This window comes from Trachurus japonicus, chromosome 11 (assembly GCF_045865225.1).
Source record: "Trachurus japonicus isolate A0001 chromosome 11, Traja_1.0".
NCBI lineage: Eukaryota > Metazoa > Chordata > Actinopteri > Carangiformes > Carangidae > Trachurus > Trachurus japonicus.
In genome coordinates, this window is record NC_140917.1 from 22,267,337 (window position 1) to 22,288,565 (window position 21,229).

General features: G+C 42.6%; 1 protein-coding gene across 4 annotated transcripts in view; it reads left to right on the plus strand.

Annotated features, from left to right (window-relative positions):
• The window catches only part of gabbr2 (gamma-aminobutyric acid (GABA) B receptor, 2), a 185,509-nt gene that overhangs the window by 126,642 nt on the left and 37,638 nt on the right, over nt 1–21,229 (plus strand). For all 4 annotated transcript variants that reach the window (XM_085791840.1, XM_085791842.1, XM_085791839.1 and 1 more), the window contains exons 9-13: nt 435–515; nt 1,373–1,523; nt 1,824–1,956; nt 3,576–3,683; nt 6,898–7,020. In XM_085791840.1, the coding sequence (XP_085647966.1) occupies nt 435–515; nt 1,373–1,523; nt 1,824–1,956; nt 3,576–3,683; nt 6,898–7,020 (596 nt within the window). The remainder of the gene's footprint in view (nt 1–434; nt 516–1,372; nt 1,524–1,823; nt 1,957–3,575; nt 3,684–6,897; nt 7,021–21,229) is intronic.

Consider the following 21,229-nt stretch of genomic DNA (forward strand, 5'->3'; position numbering starts at 1 on the left):
GACAGAAATATGTCGTCATCTACTTGAAGGATTGCCACAGAGTTTTGGACAGAAATCTATGATTCCCAACCACAGGATGGATTGTCATGAAATTTGATATAGAAACTAATATTCAATTCATGTTGTAAGTTATTCACTGTTGTGTCATTTGTGCTTATTGGGCTGCTAAATTACATTTATGTCTGTTTGTTTTAAGATAAAAAAAATAAAAAAACAGAAATAATCGTGAACGTGTTAGTGTGCTGACTTTGCGTTTGGCACAGAGCTTCGTGTTGAAGACTTGGCTGCAGCCTATTTGTCTCATTTAAAAGTATCTTATTCAGCAGCTTTAATCGCTTTGAAAGTGTGGTGAAGGGAATAGAGGTTGGCATTCATTTGTTAACCATGTATTTGTTTTAATATCTACATATGTATGTGTGTTTGTGTTTTCACAGAGGGCCAGGAAGTGAAAGTGGGAGAGTACAACGCTATTGCTGATGTTCTGGACCTTATCAACAACTCCATAAGGTTCCAAGGTATGAAGACAGCTACATGTCAGTGTGTGTGACTGTGTTTGTGTGTGATGACTGGGAGATGTAAAGCTCACTGAAGAAGAAGAAGGAGAAGAAGGTGTCCTGATGCGTCTAATGTGTGTTTTTATATACTTTACAGCCCCATCATTCTTTTTGCTCACTCACTTGCTCACTTCGATCCATACTCTACTCTTCCTCCGTCACACACGTATATGCTCCAACGCCAACGCCACTCAGTGTAGGGACTCGCCACTCTGCTTTCCTGCTCTAAACTGTCCTCTCAGTTAAATTATTTACCAGTACATTTTTCACCCCTCCTGTGTTTGCTTGTGTTGACATACTTTGTAATTTGTCCAATCCCCCTGGCTATTTCCCCTTCACCACCCTTGCCCCACATACAGAAACCCTAAGACAGCCCCATCTCAAATGCTTGTTTCCACATCCTTGACCACAGTAAGTGGAGATGTGTAAGATGATGCCATGGCGATCCATTGGCAGGAGAAAAATAGAGCAAAAGATAAGAAAGTACAGGATCTGACCACAATAACTTGACTGTGGTGCTTTGAGAAACATACACTCATCTTGGGGAAACTGGGGACTTGGAAATGGCTCTCAAATAACTGGATGCCTGCTGCAGTGTCACTGTTTTGTAGTTGAAAAGAAAAAGATTTGAAAGAGGCAGGTCTTAAGCTGCCGAAGTGAAAAGAGAAACTTGACTCTCAAAAGAGAAAATGTCTTGAAAACCACTGGACAAAATGCCACAAAAACAGAATTCAGTGTTGTAATATACTGTACTTGAGGCTAACGTTGAGAGTCTGTCTAAAATGAATATATTTTTGTGTGTTTCTTTCTCTCCTTAGGTGTGGAACCTCCCAAGGATCGTACATTTGTGCGTCTGCAGCGGCGTCACATCAACGTGCCCCTGTACAGCATCCTGTCCACCATCACCATACTGGGCATGCTCATGGCTGGGGCCTTCTTGTTCTTTAACATCAAGAACCGAAACCACAGGTCAGCAGCGCACAGCTTTGAGAGGGAGGGGTTATGGGAAATGATGGGTTGGTGTTAAGGGAGAAGCAAGAGAAATGAAGAAGGATGATTGAGGGACGGGAGGAATCATTGGAGATTGAACAGTATTGAAATGAAAGAGTAATGAAGCATGAAAATGATGATTAACCTTTAACCATGATGAGGTACATTATTATTTCACTTCTCTCTCTCTAGACAAAAACTTCTTAGACTATTATACTTCACTTGTTTTTCTAGACTGATGGATTCTATTCTTTTCTATCCATGTTATCTGTTCTCCAGACTAATCAAGATGTCCAGTCCTTACATGAACAACTTGATCATCCTAGGAGGCATGCTGTCCTACGCCTCCATCTTCTTGTTTGGTCTGGATGGAGGTTTTGTCTCTGACAAAGAATTTGAGACTCTCTGCACTGTGAGTTTCTTCAACACTTTTCACTAACACATTGAATTGAAGTTGGGGTTGGATGCTCATACTCAATTGCAATAGGCACAACTGAAATCTACGTATTATCTCACAGAATCGTTGTGACTAGAACTACAGTACGTAGATATTATTTTTCATTAGTTATTAATCTGCTGATATTTTTTTTGGGATGAAACTAATTGTACATTTCTTGAAATTACATTTTCCCTAATGATTCAATGAATGGTTCAGAGCCCAAAATATTTAGATTATTCTCTCAATGGCTAAAGTTCAGCAAATACTTCTAAGGGGGCTTAGGGTTAGGGAATAGGGCACAGGAGGGTTCGGGGTTAAGGGAGTTGAGATCAATTATTATTATTATGTTATTTTGAGTGCAACTTTAACTACTGTATGCTTTCACTTCTGACTGTTAAATCCACCACTCACTTAAACTTCCTCCAACATCACATATTTCCCCACATTAACTCAGTGCACTGATAAAATGTCCTTGGATAATATTGCAGATATACTGTATTATTTGTATGTTATTATTTTAGTATTATGGTTTACATGATAGTGTATTCTAGTTATTCAAGGCACACACTGTGTGTGCATGTATCACAGTCCGTGAACACCTCAGACCATTTTAATATTTTTCTTACTGACTGGAGAATGCTGCTGAAACACTAAACACATGAACTATGTGACAAAGTGTAAATGAAAACTGATTGAATCTCTCTCTCCAGGTCTCTAGCTAACATGGAGCACATTAAGTGTCTCCCCCAAGGTTGCATTACTGTGTGACTATGTACATGCCGGATTAATTAAAGAGTTTTGATTACAGCGATAACTGGTTTCCACTGAGGTACCACCCTCCCCGACACACACACACATGCACACGCACCCACAGCAAAGTTATATTAGGCAGGGCACGTCTGGCGCTGCCACCACCTGGCTGAAGCTCTGCCGCTGAGCCAAAACAGAGCTCGTCACTTCAGACAAGTTTCTACAGCAAAGAAGCACAGAGGTTGATCCATTCACCATCAATCAATACGTGCTGGTCTCCTTGAGAATAGATGCTGTAATTGTTTTTTTGCTGTCTTCTTCACCCAGTGTTCTGTCCCTGCCCGGCTTTATTGCTTTCTAGACATAGTGGCGTGTGTCATGAGGGGAGGGCCAGGTGTAAATGTGTGGACGTATACAGGATGTGTGTTTTAGATGGGGTTCACACAGCAGCAGTAGTATACAGAAGTTCACAAGCATACACACGTACACACTCTGTAGCTATATTAGGATTTTGTCAGCTTTATTCAAATTCAAAGCTTTTAAAACACTTCAGCGGTGTCCTTTGTGCCGGAGCAGTAAAAGGTCTACATTCTGTTTCTCATTAAGATGAAATGCTCTCAGGAGTGTGACAGCTTCCATGGTCCAGGACGTTCTCCCAGAGCTCAACACTTGGAGACAAAAAAGAAATCTGACAGCGTCTTATTTTTAGAATGCTTCACAATGCTATTTTGAATGAACTTCTCAAGAAAAATGCAAATACCTGTCAGATCAGATGTTGTATTATGTCTTGATCAGTAGTTTAAGCCATGACACAATTGGGTGTTTTCCTGTTGTCCTGATAGGTACGGACGTGGATTCTCATTGTTGGATACACCACAGCTTTTGGAGCCATGTTTGCCAAGACCTGGAGGGTGCACGCCATCTTCAAAAACGTGAAGATGAAGAAGAAGGTATTAAAAAAATGTTTGTGTGTTTTTAAAAGAAATCTATCTCTTAATTCCTTTTTACTGAATATTTTATTCTTCAATTCATTACACACATGCTGTAAAGATTTGTTGCGGTGCCTCCATGACAAATGTGCTTCAAATTATTTTTAATGGCATGGAATTTATTTTTTAACATTTATTTTTACATGGTCATATGATCCTTCCTGGTTTCATCTGGATCTGGTTTCTGCATTTAATCACAGCGTGTGCATCTGTAAGATAGGATAACTACCAGCTCATATAACCACAGGCATCTCCATTGAAACATGCAGACCTGATGGTCTTATCCAGGATGCCTCATATGTCTTTTGTGTGGGTGCGTGTATTCAGACTCACGCTTTTTAACAAACACTTGGAGAGACTGGCAGCCCCTGGCACCTGCTTTTAGAAAGAAAAAAAGATGGAAAAAAACAAATAGCTTTTTAAATATCTGACACAATCTGCTTCACCAGCCCAGTTATATAAAGTGGTGCCGAGTTCAGTGAGTGTTGTAACTGTGCTTGGCCTTTTTGTATTTATAGATCTTGCTCTCCCCTCTCTTTGTCTCTCACCCTCTTGCATATTGGAGGAAGTGTGGGTGGCCTGCCAGAGAGAGAGAGGGAGTGAGTGAGTGAGAGTGGGAGAGAGGAGAGGGAGGGAGGAAGGAAGGGAAGGATGGATGAAAGAGTCAGAGAGGTTGGAGGGATGCAGGGATGTAGTGGCAGACGGGAGGGTGGAGAGACAGAAGGAGGGGGACAAAGCAGGGCAGAGAGAGGGACAAGACAAATAATGTGGCACAAATGGCTATGAAAGTGGGTTGGAAGAAAAAGCGAAGGCTGGGAAAAGAAGGGCAAAGGAGAGATGAAGATAAAGACAATCCAGATTAGAGGTTAAAAGGCAAGGAGCCAAACCTGACCTCTACCTTTTTTTTTATTTCTATTGTAAATTTGTCAAGACAAGAGACAAGATCAAGACAAGATCACCGCACCGCCATGTTTTTTTTCAGCTGTTTCTATATTAATGACACTAGACCTGGCCATTAATATTTTTTTAATTAATCAGCATTGTATTGAGAGCAGTCATTTGAGGAAAACAAAACAGTTTTACCTCTCTGAGCGCAGCTTCACGGCTAATTATCTCTGCTCAGTTCAGCTTCCCCAAACAGATGTTTCTTCAGAGGCAGTATTCCACCCCAACACACACCTCCACCCTTAAACCTCAAGATGTATTCTCTGTTGGCTCAGGGAATGGCTCTGTGTGTAGGACGCACACACACACACACACACACACACACATTTACACCACACTTCCTCCACACAGATTGAGTGAGTGTAGGTGCTTTGGCTTCAGAGGAGTGATAGTTGCTGTTAGTTCCATGAGATTTCTGCCGGCTGCTGTCAGGGGAGGGACGAGCGTGAGTGTAGGCCATATTTTCTTCAAACAGTAGGGCTGGGAGTGCATCCCTCACTCCTTCTTCCCCCCAGCCCCACCGCAATCTTTTTCCTTGTACACCAGGAGAGCACCAACTGTAAATCAGGGGTGCGTTCAATAAGGGTTCCACTCGGCGGGCTGCGGTGAGCACTCCTTCACTTCTTAAAGAGCTCAGTGCCAGAGACAGTATGGACTGAAATGTGCGTGTGTGGTGGTGGTGGTGGGAGGGGGGGGGGGCTGTCAGTCAATGTCCTCCAAATACACACAAACACACACCACAGACGCAGATAAACATGTCCAGTTTGCACAACCTCTCTGCCACAGGCCCCTGAGGTCACATGTTGCCCATCTTCATGATACATACATCTATCTAGTCTAGTTTTACTTTTCAGAGCTTTGAACCTCAGATAATAGTCAACAAATAGATTTTGCTCAGTCATGGAGAACAGAGAGATATATTTGTTTCTCTATTTTTATTCTCAGTTATTTCAGAGCCACGTGCATGCCAACATTTTTATTTTTGAATTTTCTCAATCAAATTCATGAGCATACAGTATGTGAAGATTTAGGAACCCAACTAATATGTCAGCGTGCCAGTATTACTGGGGAAAAGGAAATAGTAGATAACACTTCAGGTAATTGGGAGTCATTATATATAGTTTGTCTCGCAGACTCATTTGGCAGAGTAACATATCACAGTTGAGCAGATGGTGGTGTAAAGCTTTTTCTTTTTTTTTGTTTTATAATTTTCCCCCAAAATATCACACATCTTTTGTTACAACTATTTCCTCGTAGGAATTATGGATTATTAGTTTTACCTGCCAGATTTCTTTTTTTTTAGCCTTAATTCAATGTACAAGCATTTCATATTATCAGCGAATGTTTTTTTTTTCTCATTGGATTTTAAGCAGCCATTTGAGAGTTGACCTGCTCTGCTTCTCTTTGCCTGCCTGTCCTAAAGCACAGCAACATTTCTACAAGTAATGTGCCCCGCTTTGCCTTGCCAATATTTGTTCAATGCCAACCACCATCAAACGACAGGAGATCAAAAAACAAACCATCATGCATCTCATCCTGAGCCCACCAGCGGATGCAGAGTACGAGACCAGTGTGGTGCATCTGGGCTATGTGATACTCTCCAAACAGAGCCCTGCTTGTGTACCCTGACCTTTCCTTTGATCTGCGGTTCCAGACAGTCAAACGCTATTATAAATAAAGATCACAAACGGGTCATGGCTTTCATCCATCTAAAGTTCATGGTACAAAAGAGTAGCTTCAGTGGTCCACAGTGTTGGCTCTTGTTTGGTAGATCTTTTCTACATTCTCTGGCCACAAGGTGATAAATCCAAAGCTTATTGATGGGAACATAGTGACAGAACTGAATGACCATCAGAGGTTCTCAGTCATGAGCAATTAAGTACAATCCGTCAACTAATATACAACATGTGCTATAGTGTAAAAAGAGTTTCCGTATTGAATTTTGAACAAGGTCCTGATCTCTGGACTCCCATTTTGGCTGGTTTCCTATCCTAGTAGGTGGTTAATTGCAGCTAAATGCATTGTAATCACTCCCTGATTAGACGTTAGAATGAAACCAGCGGGGGTCTGGGTCCAAAGACAGGGTGAGAATCACTTGGTTCACATAATTACAGTGGTCAATGAGAAATGTTGTTTTAAATGGCTCTACAGACACACACACTATTACATAACATTAGCAGGTGTGGGCTATTGGGCTAATACAAGCATCTCATTTCTTTCCCCCCACTAGATCATAAAGGACCAGAAGTTGCTGATTATTGTTGGCGGGATGCTGCTAATCGACTTATGCATCCTCATTTGCTGGCAAATTGTGGACCCACTTAAGAGGACTGTGGAAGAATACAGCTTGGAGGTCAGTGTACATTTTTGTTTGTCTGTTTTTTCCTCTTTTTTTTCCACATCTTAACTAAGCTTGTTCTTGATTGGGGTTTTGTTTATGTTGATGTAACATGATTTGCCTCAGCTGGGAAAATCCGGGTGGCTCAGATTCTTTGTAAAATTTGCTGTGTATTTGGTGTTGAGGCAAACAAAATGTCCGCCTTGGGCTGTAGTGTGCGTTGTGCTTGTTATTTTTGGGTCAGGATGTGAGCCATCGCTGCCTCCTGTGCTCATCCCATGGCCGGACATTTGCCAGCTTGGATGTGAGACTTTGGCAAGGCCTGCTGGAAAAGAGGGACTTGGCATCAGTTTCTCCTTGCTGAAGAGGTGGTGTGGTGTGGAGTAGAAATGAACTCTGCTTTGCTGTGACGGGTTTAGAGAACTCAGATTGTCGAAGATCGGTACAAGATTAGTCTAGCACTGTGCCCAGTTGGCTTAAATGAACATACTGTAGCTTTGGCATCAGAGGTTGATGGTGTGTGAGGAGTGTTTTCAGTTAGGCATGACATTATTAATACATAACTGTCAGTAGTATTAAGGGAATGCAGCCTTTAAAGGAGCGAGGAACAACTGCAGATTTATTTTCTCAGGATTTAGTCTCTTTTGCTAAAATGGAGGATTGAGTTGTTATTATTCCCATATTTCTTTAGTATGGCATTTTTTGCAGTATGTCTTCACTAGTCTGTCTGTCTGTCTGTCTGTCTGTCTGTCTGTCTGTCTGTCTGACTGACTGACTGACTGACTGACTGTCTGTCTGTCTGTCTGTCTGTCTGTCTGTCTGTCTGTCTGTCTGTCTGTCTGTCTGTCTGTCTGTCTGTCTGTCAGTACAGCTTAAAGACAGGGAGTTAAACACTTGAGTCAGGAAGATTTCGAGCTGCATATTAAACTATAGCTTTGAGTCTGGTGTTTTTCCTCTTTTTCAGTGGTTTTATTTCTGAGAATATAAGCTCATGCTGTTAAATAGATGGTCTGGTGTCCCACTGGTTAAACATAAGAGGCTGCAGAACTCATTCGTTCCCCAATCTATTAAGTTGTTACACAAAAATATGGTCTCGCATTAAGCCGAGGGCAACTAATGCAGTGTAATGGTAAAATGAGCTATGGAGCTGGTGCAGTCATGGATACTGTACAAATGGGATGGGCACTGTATCTGTGTGTGACGCTGATTTTTCAGTAATGAGGTACAGTGCAGCTGTGCTGTGCTAAATGTGAAGACTGTTAGTGAAGCGAGAGAAAGATGTAAAAATAAACAGACAATAATCTGCTGTCATGTTTAGGCCCCTCTTAGGTTTTGTTTCCCCACCAGTTTACAGGGTATGTCCATGCCACTGGGTTTATTGATGTAACATCTGCATGACTGAAAAATCAATTTTGCATTGCTGTACATTATGTACTTCATGTTCTGACAAATAATAGAACAGGAAAAAATTATGTTTACTCAACTGTTGGTGCTAATAACTGACAAGCAGGAGCAATTATTCCGCTGCATCTGAGATTAAATCGTCTGTCTTTGAAGACCACAGACCATGGATACAGCTAAGTGGAGATTTTCCCTAATGAGTTGTCTTTCAAGTCCCCTAGACTTCTGTATGTAGGCCACACGACTGTTAACAGCCTCCCAAGAGCCCAAAGCCCTTAGAAACAGGCGCCATTGGTTGGATCCTCAGTGACCCTTCTGCTAAACAGAGGTTATCAGAAGGTCACTGCAGTGAAGGCAGGGTTTAATGGTGGATTTCATGGAGACTTCTTTTGATTGTATTGAATGGATGATGTTGGCTTGTTTGTTGCCAAGGTTCTGCGGGGGATGCAAGGGTGTCTGACACTGCCTTGCGCCCAGTTTTGACTTTTCCGTGTCTTCGATTAAATGAAAATCTTGTGAAGTGATAAACAGTGCTTATCTAAGAGCAGTGGGAGCAGGCTAGCCTCTGAGTTTTTTATATCTGCCTCAGTCCTTGATGAAAAGATTCCTGTGGGAGATCTCTGAGGAAGAAACCTGCGCATAATGTCTGGCTGGGATTATTTACATTCTCATGCTCGTTTTACCATATTCTGAAGGTATACTTGGCACATTCACAACTCTAGACAAAGCCGTATTTCATTTCTGATAATAGCCACTTATATATTTAAGCCTGCCTAAAGGGTGTAGCGAAGCCTTACTTAACATATTCATTTGTGAATGTTGTCAGTGTGTGCAGTTGGGTCCTCGTGGAGTATTCTCAGACTCTAAGCCCCTGGCCAGGGGAGTGTTGAGAATATTAACCACTCAGTGTCAGAGTCTGCACCCCACAGCCCCCAAGGGTCATGGATCTGCATGCCTGGGCTCAGGCAGAAGATCCTCATGCCTGCCCAGCCTGCCAGATTTTCAGCACCAGCAGCAGTACACCCTTGAGGCTCAGCTAAGGGAGAGACAGCCTGGAGCTCCTCTGTGCCCGGGGCCTCCAGGCTTGTCAGGTGGGACCAGAAAGCAGAAGGCAACCCAAATACCCAGAAAGTGGATGAGAAGAAGGGGGAGGGCTAGGGGAAAACACAGTATCGACAAATACTGTATTTATGGTAATAAACAGGGCAACAAATAAACATATTGCACCAAGAGGAGAGTTGTAATGTTCAGAACAATGTTATCACTGCATCAGATAACACCACCCCTTCTTTCATGTCAGTGTGGCTACTGGGGTAGTATACCGTGAGGTGCATGATGCACAAGGATGCAGTGCAAAAGAAAAAAAAACACAGGGTCATCCAAAAAAACTTCACCTGGCTCAATTTTTGCAGAAGTCAAACTGCACCTAATGCATCATATTTAATTTTCTCCCTTCTACCTGCAGGAACTCACTAACACAATCCCTTCTGTTTTTTTAACACTGTACTTTTTTTCAGTCCATAGAGGTGGAATGGGATTGTGGAGGTTGGGTGAGGCGGTTGAGTGAATAGGATGATGGTTGATGGTCATAGGGCTCAGGAGCCGGTGAAACCAGGTCTGAGCGACTAACAGTAATTGGCGAAAGGAGAAGGACCATTAGTTACCCAGTTTCCTGTGAGCTCTCACATCAAGCAAGGCCATCCCTCCCCTCCCCTGAAACCTCTCTGCCTGTTGTATTTTCCATTCTCTCTCTCTCTCTCTCTCCCTCTCTTTCTCCCTCTCTTTAACCCTTATTCTCATTTACTGTCATTTGATGAGTTATGAGTATAATATTATCCCCCTTTCAGATGGAATCAATATCCTTTTTAAAATGAACAGAACATAAATGTCCCTGTAGCTGTTAGGATCTTCATTCTCCAAGCTCATGTACTCGTGTACTGGTGCTGCGTTGCCTCAGCATCTCTACCCTGATGCCGTCAGGTCCACATTCTTTGGTAGATTTAATTTTTCGATGCTGTCTTCTTACAATGTAATTACTATATAAGTTCGTTTTTTCAATTGAAGTGATCCCATTTTTAATTCTACTGTAACTTCAACATCAAGAGCATTGTAGATTGTTTATTCTACAAAGGGGCTCAAGTTTTATTATTGTCTTTGTTTTATTTATCTGGCAGTGATCAGTGTGGTCCGGGGTGTGACCGTGAAACACTATAAACCTAGCTGAATCTCCACTGTGACATGTGTTTCTGTGTGAAGGATGAGTGTAATATATTTTGATGGACAGCGTGTTTATGTGTTGTCTCAACACCATGTTTAAAATAATGTGACAGTATCTCGGATTTTCATGCTACGGACGGGTCTGTGCTGTTCAGTCTAAGAGGTGAAGAACAAAACCCCACAATGTGTCATGAACTAACTGATTTTACAACTCAATTACAGACATTGATCAGAAATAATGGCAAGTTAAACATTATGTTCAGATTTGAATTCAATAATGATTCAACACAGAAAATACAGAGTTTGCCGCAGTGGTTTCACCTCTCCGATGTCTGAGTGGTCGGCTACTACTGTACCTGTGTGTAGGTAGGTTGTCTCCCAGGAGGCATGGATTGAACCTGCATAGTGTTCTGCTCCAGATGCAAGCTCTATTATTATGGGTGGGACTCTGCTGGGTCAGCCTCCAGTTGTCTGAGCTCTGATACAGTAAGGTGGACTCTTATAGTCTGGTTCTGCTGGCTGGTCATACAGATGTTGTGTGTGATGGGTGATGCTGATCTTGTTTAGTGCTGCACACTGTCATGTGACCACTCTGTTTATGTTGTGGATCAGGTCCCAGATGAAGTCGGCCTGTGGCAGCAGGGTTGTGCTGTTAGCCAAACAGCTCCCTGTGTGCTGTCTGAGCCACCTTGACGATGTCTTCTGCCACGCTCTCTCCCTTGTTGCGCCGGCCACTTGTTCCAGTTTGGATGATGATGTTGTCAGGGGTCATCCAGGTCATGGCGGAGCGGTTGGGGGGCTCTGTCAGTGGAGAGGGAACTTTCTTTGGTGTTCCTGGAGCTCGCCTCTGTAGTCAATGAAGATCACAGGTTTATGGTGCTGGGGAAGGAGTGCTCCCTGTTGCAATGTAATTGGCTCTACTCTGGCTGGGCAAAGTGCTAAGGGCAGAGGTAATAGGCAGTTTCTAGGGCCAGACTGTGGTCTCCCCTCCTCCTCCCATGCATTTCCCTTCCCCACTGTGGAGGAGTGGGAGTAACAATGACCTTGGGTTCACAAAGCTGCATCTAACTCCTGTACCCAAGTGGATGCAGTATGACAACACCGTGTTATTGAACAGCACTAGTCCACCACTTCATTGTTTGTATCATCACACAGGAGAGTTTCCTTATTCACTGAGCATCACCAGTGGTACTTAATATCTTGTTCACAGATGGCCAGTTTGAGGACATTCATCAACACAAAACATGCTAAACTGATGTGGGTTGTCTTGCATCCAGTTTATATCTATGCCTTGAGTTGTCACAGAGAGGCTTTATTTGAAACTGTGGGTAAACTGATGTTGCTCTTGCTTTATAACTAAGATTTACCCAGTGGAAACATGTACAGAATCAATCCTCTCACCAGGGTTGAACCCTCTGCTCTGAATCCAGCAAGCTAAGCTTAATGATCTACCATTAGCAAAACTAGGGCATCCCCCTTTGCATCCTTTATTAGCATTAGCAGGAAGATGAAACTGAAAGGCTGACAATAGATCCTCGTGGAGTGCTTCATAAATCATGACTGATTTAATACCCTCCAAAATAAAAGTAAAGAAAGGCCAGAGATCATGGGGGGAGTTGGGCTTTGAGTTTCTAAAATGAGAGGAGAGTGACCCATGAGTCGTATTTTATGGCAGCACTTCAAGCCTGCAGTTTTAATTACAGTATGCAGATGATGTTCCTTCACCAGAAATGACTTGTGACCTTGACATTGTCCCCAACCTCTTTAAACCAAGCCTGGCCTCTGATCTGCACTTCAGTATGTGCTGTACATAAAACACAACCATCTTTGCTGAATTCAATAAAGATGTTGAGATTAAAGGCAACTTTGCCAACATGGTAATTGCAGCTTCTCTGATTCTCTATAATGGTATGACCCTTAAATCTTAATAGCGCAGGGTATATTGTGCATATCAGTGTCTTTTTTTCCCAGGGAGCTTACTCAGAGCAGGAATGAGTATGGCTGCTCCAGAAACGTCTTGAGAATGCTGATGGAGACGTTTGGCTGCAGCGAGCAATTAGATCCATTTTGTGGCTCGTTAATAATTGAGCATTTGTTAATGGCGTGGATGTTTCAGCAGCAGGGCAGACTGCTGGTTGCCATCAGATTAAGCCCTGCACTACTGACACATGTTGCAGTGTTAATGCACACACGTGCGTTGAAGCATGACTGTTTGTTTTTGTATTTGCTGCTCTGCATTTGTGTGTTCATGCAATGACCTTGTGTGTGTGTAGCAGGCTGCATATGCACATGTGGACGTGTACTGTATGCGCTCACTCATGCATGGATATGTATTTGCACATAATGCTTGTGTGTTTACGTTCACATTAACGTCCTCTCTTATGGTCTCGGGCATTGTCTCCTGCATAATGAAGGACATAGACTGTTGAGAAAGGATGATTAGCATTCTGCTGGATCCTGCTGCAGACCCCTCTGCTCTAGTCTCTCCTCTTGTCTCCTTTTGCCTCCCCTCCCTCCTCTGTCGTTTTTCCCAGCTTGGAAGTGCTGTAAGCATCGGCAGACGGCTGAGCTGCAAAAAGAATATTGCAGTGTGGCATCACCATGGCAACGGCCATGGTTTCTGACATCTATAATGCACAGAGCAGCACTGTTGATCCATGAGACAAAAATAGCAGGTTAGGGCACCCACTTCAGAGATGATGTTAAATGTTCATATAGAAATGCACATGCACTGGGCTGAGAGAACAGCGACTGATTGGAACAGGAAATGTGTACAGTGCATGGACATGCACATGCACACGCACACACTGAATGAAATGTTTCCAGGTGGAAGTTTAGGAATGCTCACAGAGATTTCCCTCTACGTTCCTGCGTCTGCTGTACTCACCTGTACACAGTTAGGGAAAGAGAGGGAGAGAGAGAGAAAGGAAGGAAGGAGGGGAGTGGGTGTCCTAATGCAATCATCTGTTCCCAATATCATATCACTGCGGTAGCAAGTAGCCAACGTATGACTCACTACTAGCATTAAATGTGGAAATATTCCTCTTTATGCGTTGATGGTGAGATGATGGCGATTAGCTTAAATGTGAGGCCTCATTATCAGCAATGGAAATCAAGACAGGGACCTCACTGCAGGGCTCAGGCAAATAGATGAGGGCTGAGGAGCAGTACGGATCTGACCAGAGGCTAGAGGACACTGTTAAGGTCTCCATTACCTGGCCTTAACATAAATCCTGTGGTCAGATATCACATGGCCCTTTTTTCTTTTTTCTTTTTTTTTTACTTCTGCCATTAACACACATCTGAAGTGGCCATGCTTCGATTACATTTCTCTTGCTGATAGGCTGTGAAACACCATCTGTTCACATAATATTTGCATACTGTTTTCAATGGATGGGGAAAACACATTTCTATTAACACAATCTCTGAAAAGACAGTGAAGTCATGGTAGACTACAGAGATGCTGAAGGCAACAGATGAAAAGGCCAGTTTTTGCATCTGTTGTAATTTCTATTAATAATTACATCAGACCAAGTTGACAGCAGACACCTGCTATCGGTTGTTCTTCATGTTATCATGTAATGACTCCAGTCACTATTTATGATGCTCTTGCCTAGTTTGTGTTTATTGTCAATGCTGGAACTATCTTTTGGTTGATTGTTGGATCTATATTTTCATGTAAGTAGATCTTTTTTAGATATTTGTTTTCATAATCTCTGATCGGTGGATGTCACATTTAGATCTTTATGCAGTTAAGTCTATCTGTAGCTCAAAAACATGGGCATTAAAAGCAAGATAGAAAAGGGAAGTGGGAACCTAATACACATGTATTGGTTTACTTGTATTTAAGTTTACACGTAAGATGAGCCTTTCTTCCACCCATCTTTTCTGTCCGTCCTCTCCCTCTCATTTCTGCAGGTGATTTTTCCAAGACTTCTCTCACAGACCTGCTAACACACTCTCTTCTGCTCTCACTGTTATTAGGTTTTCTCACATTCAATCCTCTCTCTTTTATTCAAAGTGATTTCTGTTTCACCGCACGTCCATTTGCTTACTTTGGAACTGTCTGTCTCTCTTTCTCTCTGCCTCTATCATCTATCCACTTCATTTCTGTCATCCCTCTGTATGTCAGGACTGTTACCAGCCACTTTTCCATTTGTAGACACCTACTTATTCTACACCTCATGCCTTCATCCTGAGCTATGTCTCTTTTGCTCTTCCTCATTGTTTGGCCTAATCCTACATTCCTGTTTATTTTACCTGTGTCTCTATTTGTGGATAGGTAACTAAATAATAATATTTTAATACAAGCTACCAAAGTCTCTTTTACAAGTGTTTTTCTTCCAACACAACTTGTCTATGCAGTGGTACAGTATACAGCAGCCTATCCTTTCATCTGAAGTATTGGTATTTCCAACAAGCATCTGGAGGACATTTGAAATACAACATGTGGTTGTAATACAGATATTACCCACTGATAACATGTGTTGAAACAGCATGTCCACTTGGAGTTCTGTTGGAGAGGGTGCTGCAAACCAATCACACCTTCTTGGGAAAATAAAGGTGACAGAATTTCCAAAGTGTTGGATTATCTATTTGGAGGTAATTAAATATTATTAGCATACTGCAATTATGTAAGATAAATCATCTATAGCTGCTTTTGTACAAAAAATGGCAAACTCTAAAATGATCCTTGGAATAAAGCAGTTATACATAGACATGCACACTCACCTGCCTATGGTGTTGTTCCTCCCCCTCCCCCTCCCCCTCCACTCTCACATGGGTTCTCCGCTGCAGTCCCAGCCAACTGTTGATTGTGTGAATGGCATCTGAAGGACACGATGCTCCTGTTTTACTATCAGCCTGCTCTGAGAAAGCTGGCGGAAAGGATAGTCCTATTTACATTTCGTTTAATCCCATTGGCTTTTCTTTCTCAAAATGGTGTTCTTTGGGAAATTAAATACACAGCATCTGCTCTTCTTTGGAAAAGAAAAAAACTACATGGAAATGAAATTCACCCCAGTCTCTTACATTTTATCTCAGATTTGATTAGATTAAACAAGGCCTGAATTGAATTACACAGAGATTTATCTAGGAATAATCATATTCCCAGTGACAGAGACAATGATGTGATATGACAAGAACTGAGAATCATGAAGTATTTATTCTGTAGAATGAAGAACAATGTCATCTGCAGCATTATCTAAAATGGGCTTTGAGGCTCCTTTTGTTAGCATTGAGTAAAGCGCTGGCGGAGATCAATGCCTTTTCAAAGTAAACTGGGTCATTAAGGGATAACCACCACCCACCTAGGCCTTTTCTCATCGACCACCTCTAGAGGGAAGAAGGAGCGGAGGGAGAGAACAAAAGGGAAGGGTACACAGACCTCACACATTCTTGGTGATTTGTATGGCTGCAGGAGTGTCTGAGAGCTTTCCCTATCCCTAAAGGATGGTAAGGCATTGTTACGGTTATAGTAAGGTATTGTCACTGCATGTGTTGCAATATTAGATTGCATCAAGTCCCAGTATTGTGGTGAATATAGGACATATGGCCTTGGTGTATGTAACTCCATTCTTCACAACCCTATTAAAATAGCCTCACTCGTAATGATCATCTTGCTGATATGAACAACTACCTCCAACTTGAAATCAGAGACTTCTTGGGCATGAGTTCTTTCCTGTAGCTATTTCTGCAGTTACTGTGAAGGGTTCAGAGCCTCAAACGTGCCTCTGACGGTGCCTCTGATGTAGCCCTGTTATTTTGAAGTCCTCCAAGGTATCCTAAGTAAGTGTGTCACATGTTTACCTCAGGGATAGCTGCTTCTGTTTATAGTCTTGCCCGTTTTTACATGTCCCAGCCAGCAAGGAGTCACAGCTCCAACACCACCTGGACCGAACCTGCACAAAGAGGGCTGCTATATGAAGTGATGAAGGAGGAAGCTGAATATGTTTCCATGCCCTGTTGTTCTCACCTTTTTCTTGAGCATTGTGAGTCATGTTACACTAAAGAAACTGCAGAGGAAATCCTGTTGTCTTAAGTAAGTTCAAGATGAGTTGTTAAAGTTAATTTAATCTGGAAGTGCCGAGGATTTAGTGAGGCACCTTTAATGCTCAGCCAAACAGCTATCCAGGCAGAGTCAAGGTTGAGATCAGGCCAGCCCGGTCTCAAGTGTTTCTGTATTTCAAGTCAGATTTGGTTACATTTATTTTGCTGCAAGTGACTTTACCTCAGTGGTTGAACAGCTTGGTGTGTTAAATCAATGAAGTTGTCTAAAAGTTTGAAAGCATTTTCATGTTTGTCATGTTTTTGTGTTGTGGAGATTTCTGCCTCAGTCCATTTTCTGAGGGGAAGATGAGGACCTGGATATCTCGCCAAGTCAACAGACATTTCAGTTTGCACAGGATTTCATCATTTTTGTGGTGAATATTTGCCCAGTATGTTTTGTAATGCTTTGGCAATACGCTGGTATTTGCCTTGTGAGGGACAACACAGTGTACGGTATGTGTAAGCTGACAGCGTTATCCGTGAATCATGCAGCAAGGCACTCTAAGGACTGCTTCAGAGGTGCCGTGTTTGTTGACACTCTAGCTGGTAAATTGGACATGTGGTTGTGCATTGCTGAGCCTGTTCAAGTGAATCTGTCGAAAATGGAATTGGGTGGCAATATTTACCTCTTTTTACTTTCTCTCCATCTCCATGTGCTGTGTAATTTCTCTCTCCCTCTCTCTCTCTCTCTACCTTCACCTCTCTGAACGTCTTTCTCTCCCTCTCTCTGTCCGACTAAATAAGCCCACACTAAATACCCCCGACCCCCCCACTACCACCCGCACCTCTCTTTTGCTCGTCTCTCACTTTTTGCCCAGCCCTTTTTTCCCTGCTGATCTCCTCCTGCTCCCCCGCACTACAGTTGCTAGGCAACAGCTGATTGAGCATGAGCAGTAAGCAATTGACCAATTAGAAGTCTTCCAAATGAAAAGTGGTGTCAAGCGTTCCCTCAGTTACAGCTAAGGCTCTATCTAGTGTGTGAGTGGACACTGGTTAATATTCTGCATGTATGCACATAAACATCTATACACAAATGCCTACACACACTGAACAACGTGTGTGTCAGTTTGCTCAAACTGACTTTTAATAACAGAAATTTGATTTTAATACATACTGGCATACATTTGTGTGCACTTTTATGTTTGAATATAGCTCTTCATGCTGTAAAGTGTGTGTGTGGAATGTGTGTCTGTGTGTGTGTGTTTGTGTTTGTGAGCTAGATATGCTTCCAGCTTCCTGTCCCACCTACTTGTACAATGTAATCCATTTGTCTGTTTTTCGCTGTTCTGCTTCCATCCGTCCTATCCCTCGTATCCTATCTCACATGTTTCTTTCTAACCCCCCCCTTCTCCCCTTCTCCCTCTCTCTCTTTCTCTACCTGAAAAACACTCAACCAGTGACCAGACACATCCATCTGTGTTCATCCTCTGCTCATCCACAGCCCTGAGGATTCCATTATGGCTCAGCAGCTCTCTCTCTCTCTCTCACACACACACACACACACACAGAGTTTAGGGATAGGCAGCTCTACGATGGCCACAGGCAGAGACATGATTAGTTAGAAACTCAACATAGCGATGCATCTCTTGATGATGGCCATGACTCTGTATGTGAAGATGACGACGATGATGATGATGATGATGATGACGATGAATATAATGATGATGATGATGATGGTGGTGGCAGTCCCAGAGGCAGTGGGGTGATGATGAGGTGCACTTAGACACAAATGCTTCCCACAGTTGTATTCATTTGACCATCATTAACCTTGTTATCATTCAGAAACCCACTTGTCTTGATAAGAAAGTGTGAATGTGAATGTAGTGTAGTGACCCTGAGCCGGCCAACTACCCAATCAGCTTGCTGATTTTCCCTGAGGACGCTTGCTGCTCATCAGGGATTTGTTTATCTGATTAATTCTTTTACATATGCAGACAAATTAAAATTTAATCAATAAACAATATTCTTGAAGAAAAAGAAAACAAAATGCTGTTAAATATAACACTTTTTAAAAAGTATTTAGTGTTATAGTTTATTTTCCAAAACTTTGTCATGCAAAAGACATGCGTCTGTTGCCCATTACATGTGTCATGGTTCCTTTGTACAATAACAAACTTGACCTGTATCCCACTTTTTTAGAATGTGCACAAATTCAATTAGCACACACACAATACCCAAAACAACATGAGTGGCAAAGTGATATCACATCGAGCTGATGTCACTTCATGCAGATGATTTTTATTTTCAATAGTAAATTAGAATGAGCCAAGTGTTGTTGTCTATCTAATGTCATTCAGTCAGACTGTGCTATATAATGCACACCACAGTGATGGATCCATGAATAAATTAACAGCTGTGTGAGATGAAAACTGTGTTATTGTAAGATCTACTTGCGACCCTTTTTTTCTCCTCCATTCTCATTCCTAATTGCTTTCCATGTGAAACCACAAGCTGTTGCTCGTACTCACGCTGTGGGGCTGTGTTCACCTCAAGGACGAGGAGCCACCTCGGAGAGACTTTAGGGCCTCAGTGACACTGTGTGAGGGGAGGGGTCAATTAGAGAGTGAGGTTAATCGCTGACACCACACGCACGCGCACACACACACACACAGATCCAAACACATCAAGCACACATCCACAACTGCTCCTAGGAGTCAGGTATAGGAGACCACCAAGGTCGGCCAGTGATGGGGAGATGAGAGCACTTTGCTCCTGCTTGAACAAAGTACTGGTGCTGCCTCAGCACTCTGAGCACAGGAATACAAATACATTCAGCTAAGTGGAAGAGTTCTTTTACACAAGACCTTGAGCCTTCTGCACACTGCAGACTTTACACTTACACTATAGAGGGCTGAGGACAGCAGGACAGGGAAAGAGTGGTAGGGGACTCAAAGTGACTCAAGGGAGACAGCAAGGCGAGAGGAGAGTGGAAGAAAAGCAAGAAGAAAGGTGAGGAAAGGGCAGGGAGGCATGTGAGGGAAGAAGAGGCCAAGGAGAGAGAGAGAGAAATAGAGGAGAAAAGATCTACAGGGAGCAGGGAGAGTGAAGGAGCCAAAAAAGGAGAGGGCTGCCATCACACCAGCTATAACTATGAGATAGAGACGTTAGGGGAGATGAAGTTGAAGATATGTGATGATAGGCAGAGTGAGAGAGGGAGAAGGGGCGAATAAGGGGTGTCATGGCTACTTATCATCACACTGCCGAGGGTGACATTGATTAGCACTTGCCATCGGCAGGGAGCCCGCGAGCCAGTCGGCGGGAAGGTCAGATAATTAAACCCAACGCCACTGCAACAAGCTGGCACTACGCCCGCCACACTTCCTCTTTGGAGTTGGATGAGACAAACTGTTGTTGTTGTTGTTGTTGTTGTTGTGTGTGTTTGTGTTCTCTTGAAAAGTAAGGGGGATGTGGGTTCATGGTGATTAAGTTAAAGGGATAGTACACCCAAAATTCAAATTGCACTCATTATCTACTCACCCTCATGTCGACTTTCTTCGTAACAAAAAGACACACCAAAAAACATCCAAATACCTCCATACTGCTTGTATGTAATGTATTATGTATGTATGTATTGAAGCCCCGAAATGCGACGTCAGTAATCGCACTGACGCCGGCGCAAATCACGCGAGATTTGGACGGACCAGGAAGAGGAGCTTCCACTACAAACAAGCTAGACTAGGCTAGACTTATTTAATTTTTTTCGGAACAATTTCGCATTTCAGGGCTTCAATACAAGACGGACATTACATACGAGCAGCATGGAGGTATTTGGATGTTTTTTGGTGTGTCTTTTTGTTACGAAGACAGTTGGTATCCATTTGCAACCGTTATATGGACATGCACTGCTACGCCGAGACTCCCTAACTCAGAGAAGCCACGGAGGACTCTGAAACTTCTCCCAGCCCTTAGTCGACATGAGGGAATTGAATTTTGGGTGAACTATTCCTTTAAGTGTGCATGAAATACATACACGGTGAGTAAGAAATAGCACCCAAAACAGGAGTGACACTGAGTTTGATAGGTTGAATTTGGGAGGTTTACAGTTTCACTCAGACAGTTGGCATTGGATATATGTAGTAAATAATCTGCCATTCTCTTATCTGTCTGTGATGTGATGTTGTGACAGATGTGCTCTGGCCGATCTGAGTGATGTATTGGGTGTTTGTACGCCTGTGAATCTCACCCCTGTTTAAACCCTCCGCTCGCTTCCTGTGATTTTGTTCCTGTCGTTTCCAAAGTTGACTCTTCAAAGAGCCCACTTGAGCTTTTTTGGCGTTGTGAGTGGAACACGGTGAGATTGGATTTGACCCCTGTGAATTTTCTGCTTACTTTGATCTTAGCATGCATCTTTTTTTTTTTTATAATCAAGCCCTCACACATTTTGCTGTCAGCTTGGCAGTCAAAGCATTAATTTTGCTTCAGGCATTATTAATAATGCTCTTTAAATTGAAAAGAAGGGGTGGTGTAGGTGACATGAACAAAACATTCAAGGGGGAAAATAGTTCCAATTAGGTGGTAATCTGATGTGAAGTCTTCTAAGTGGATAACAGCCGTATGG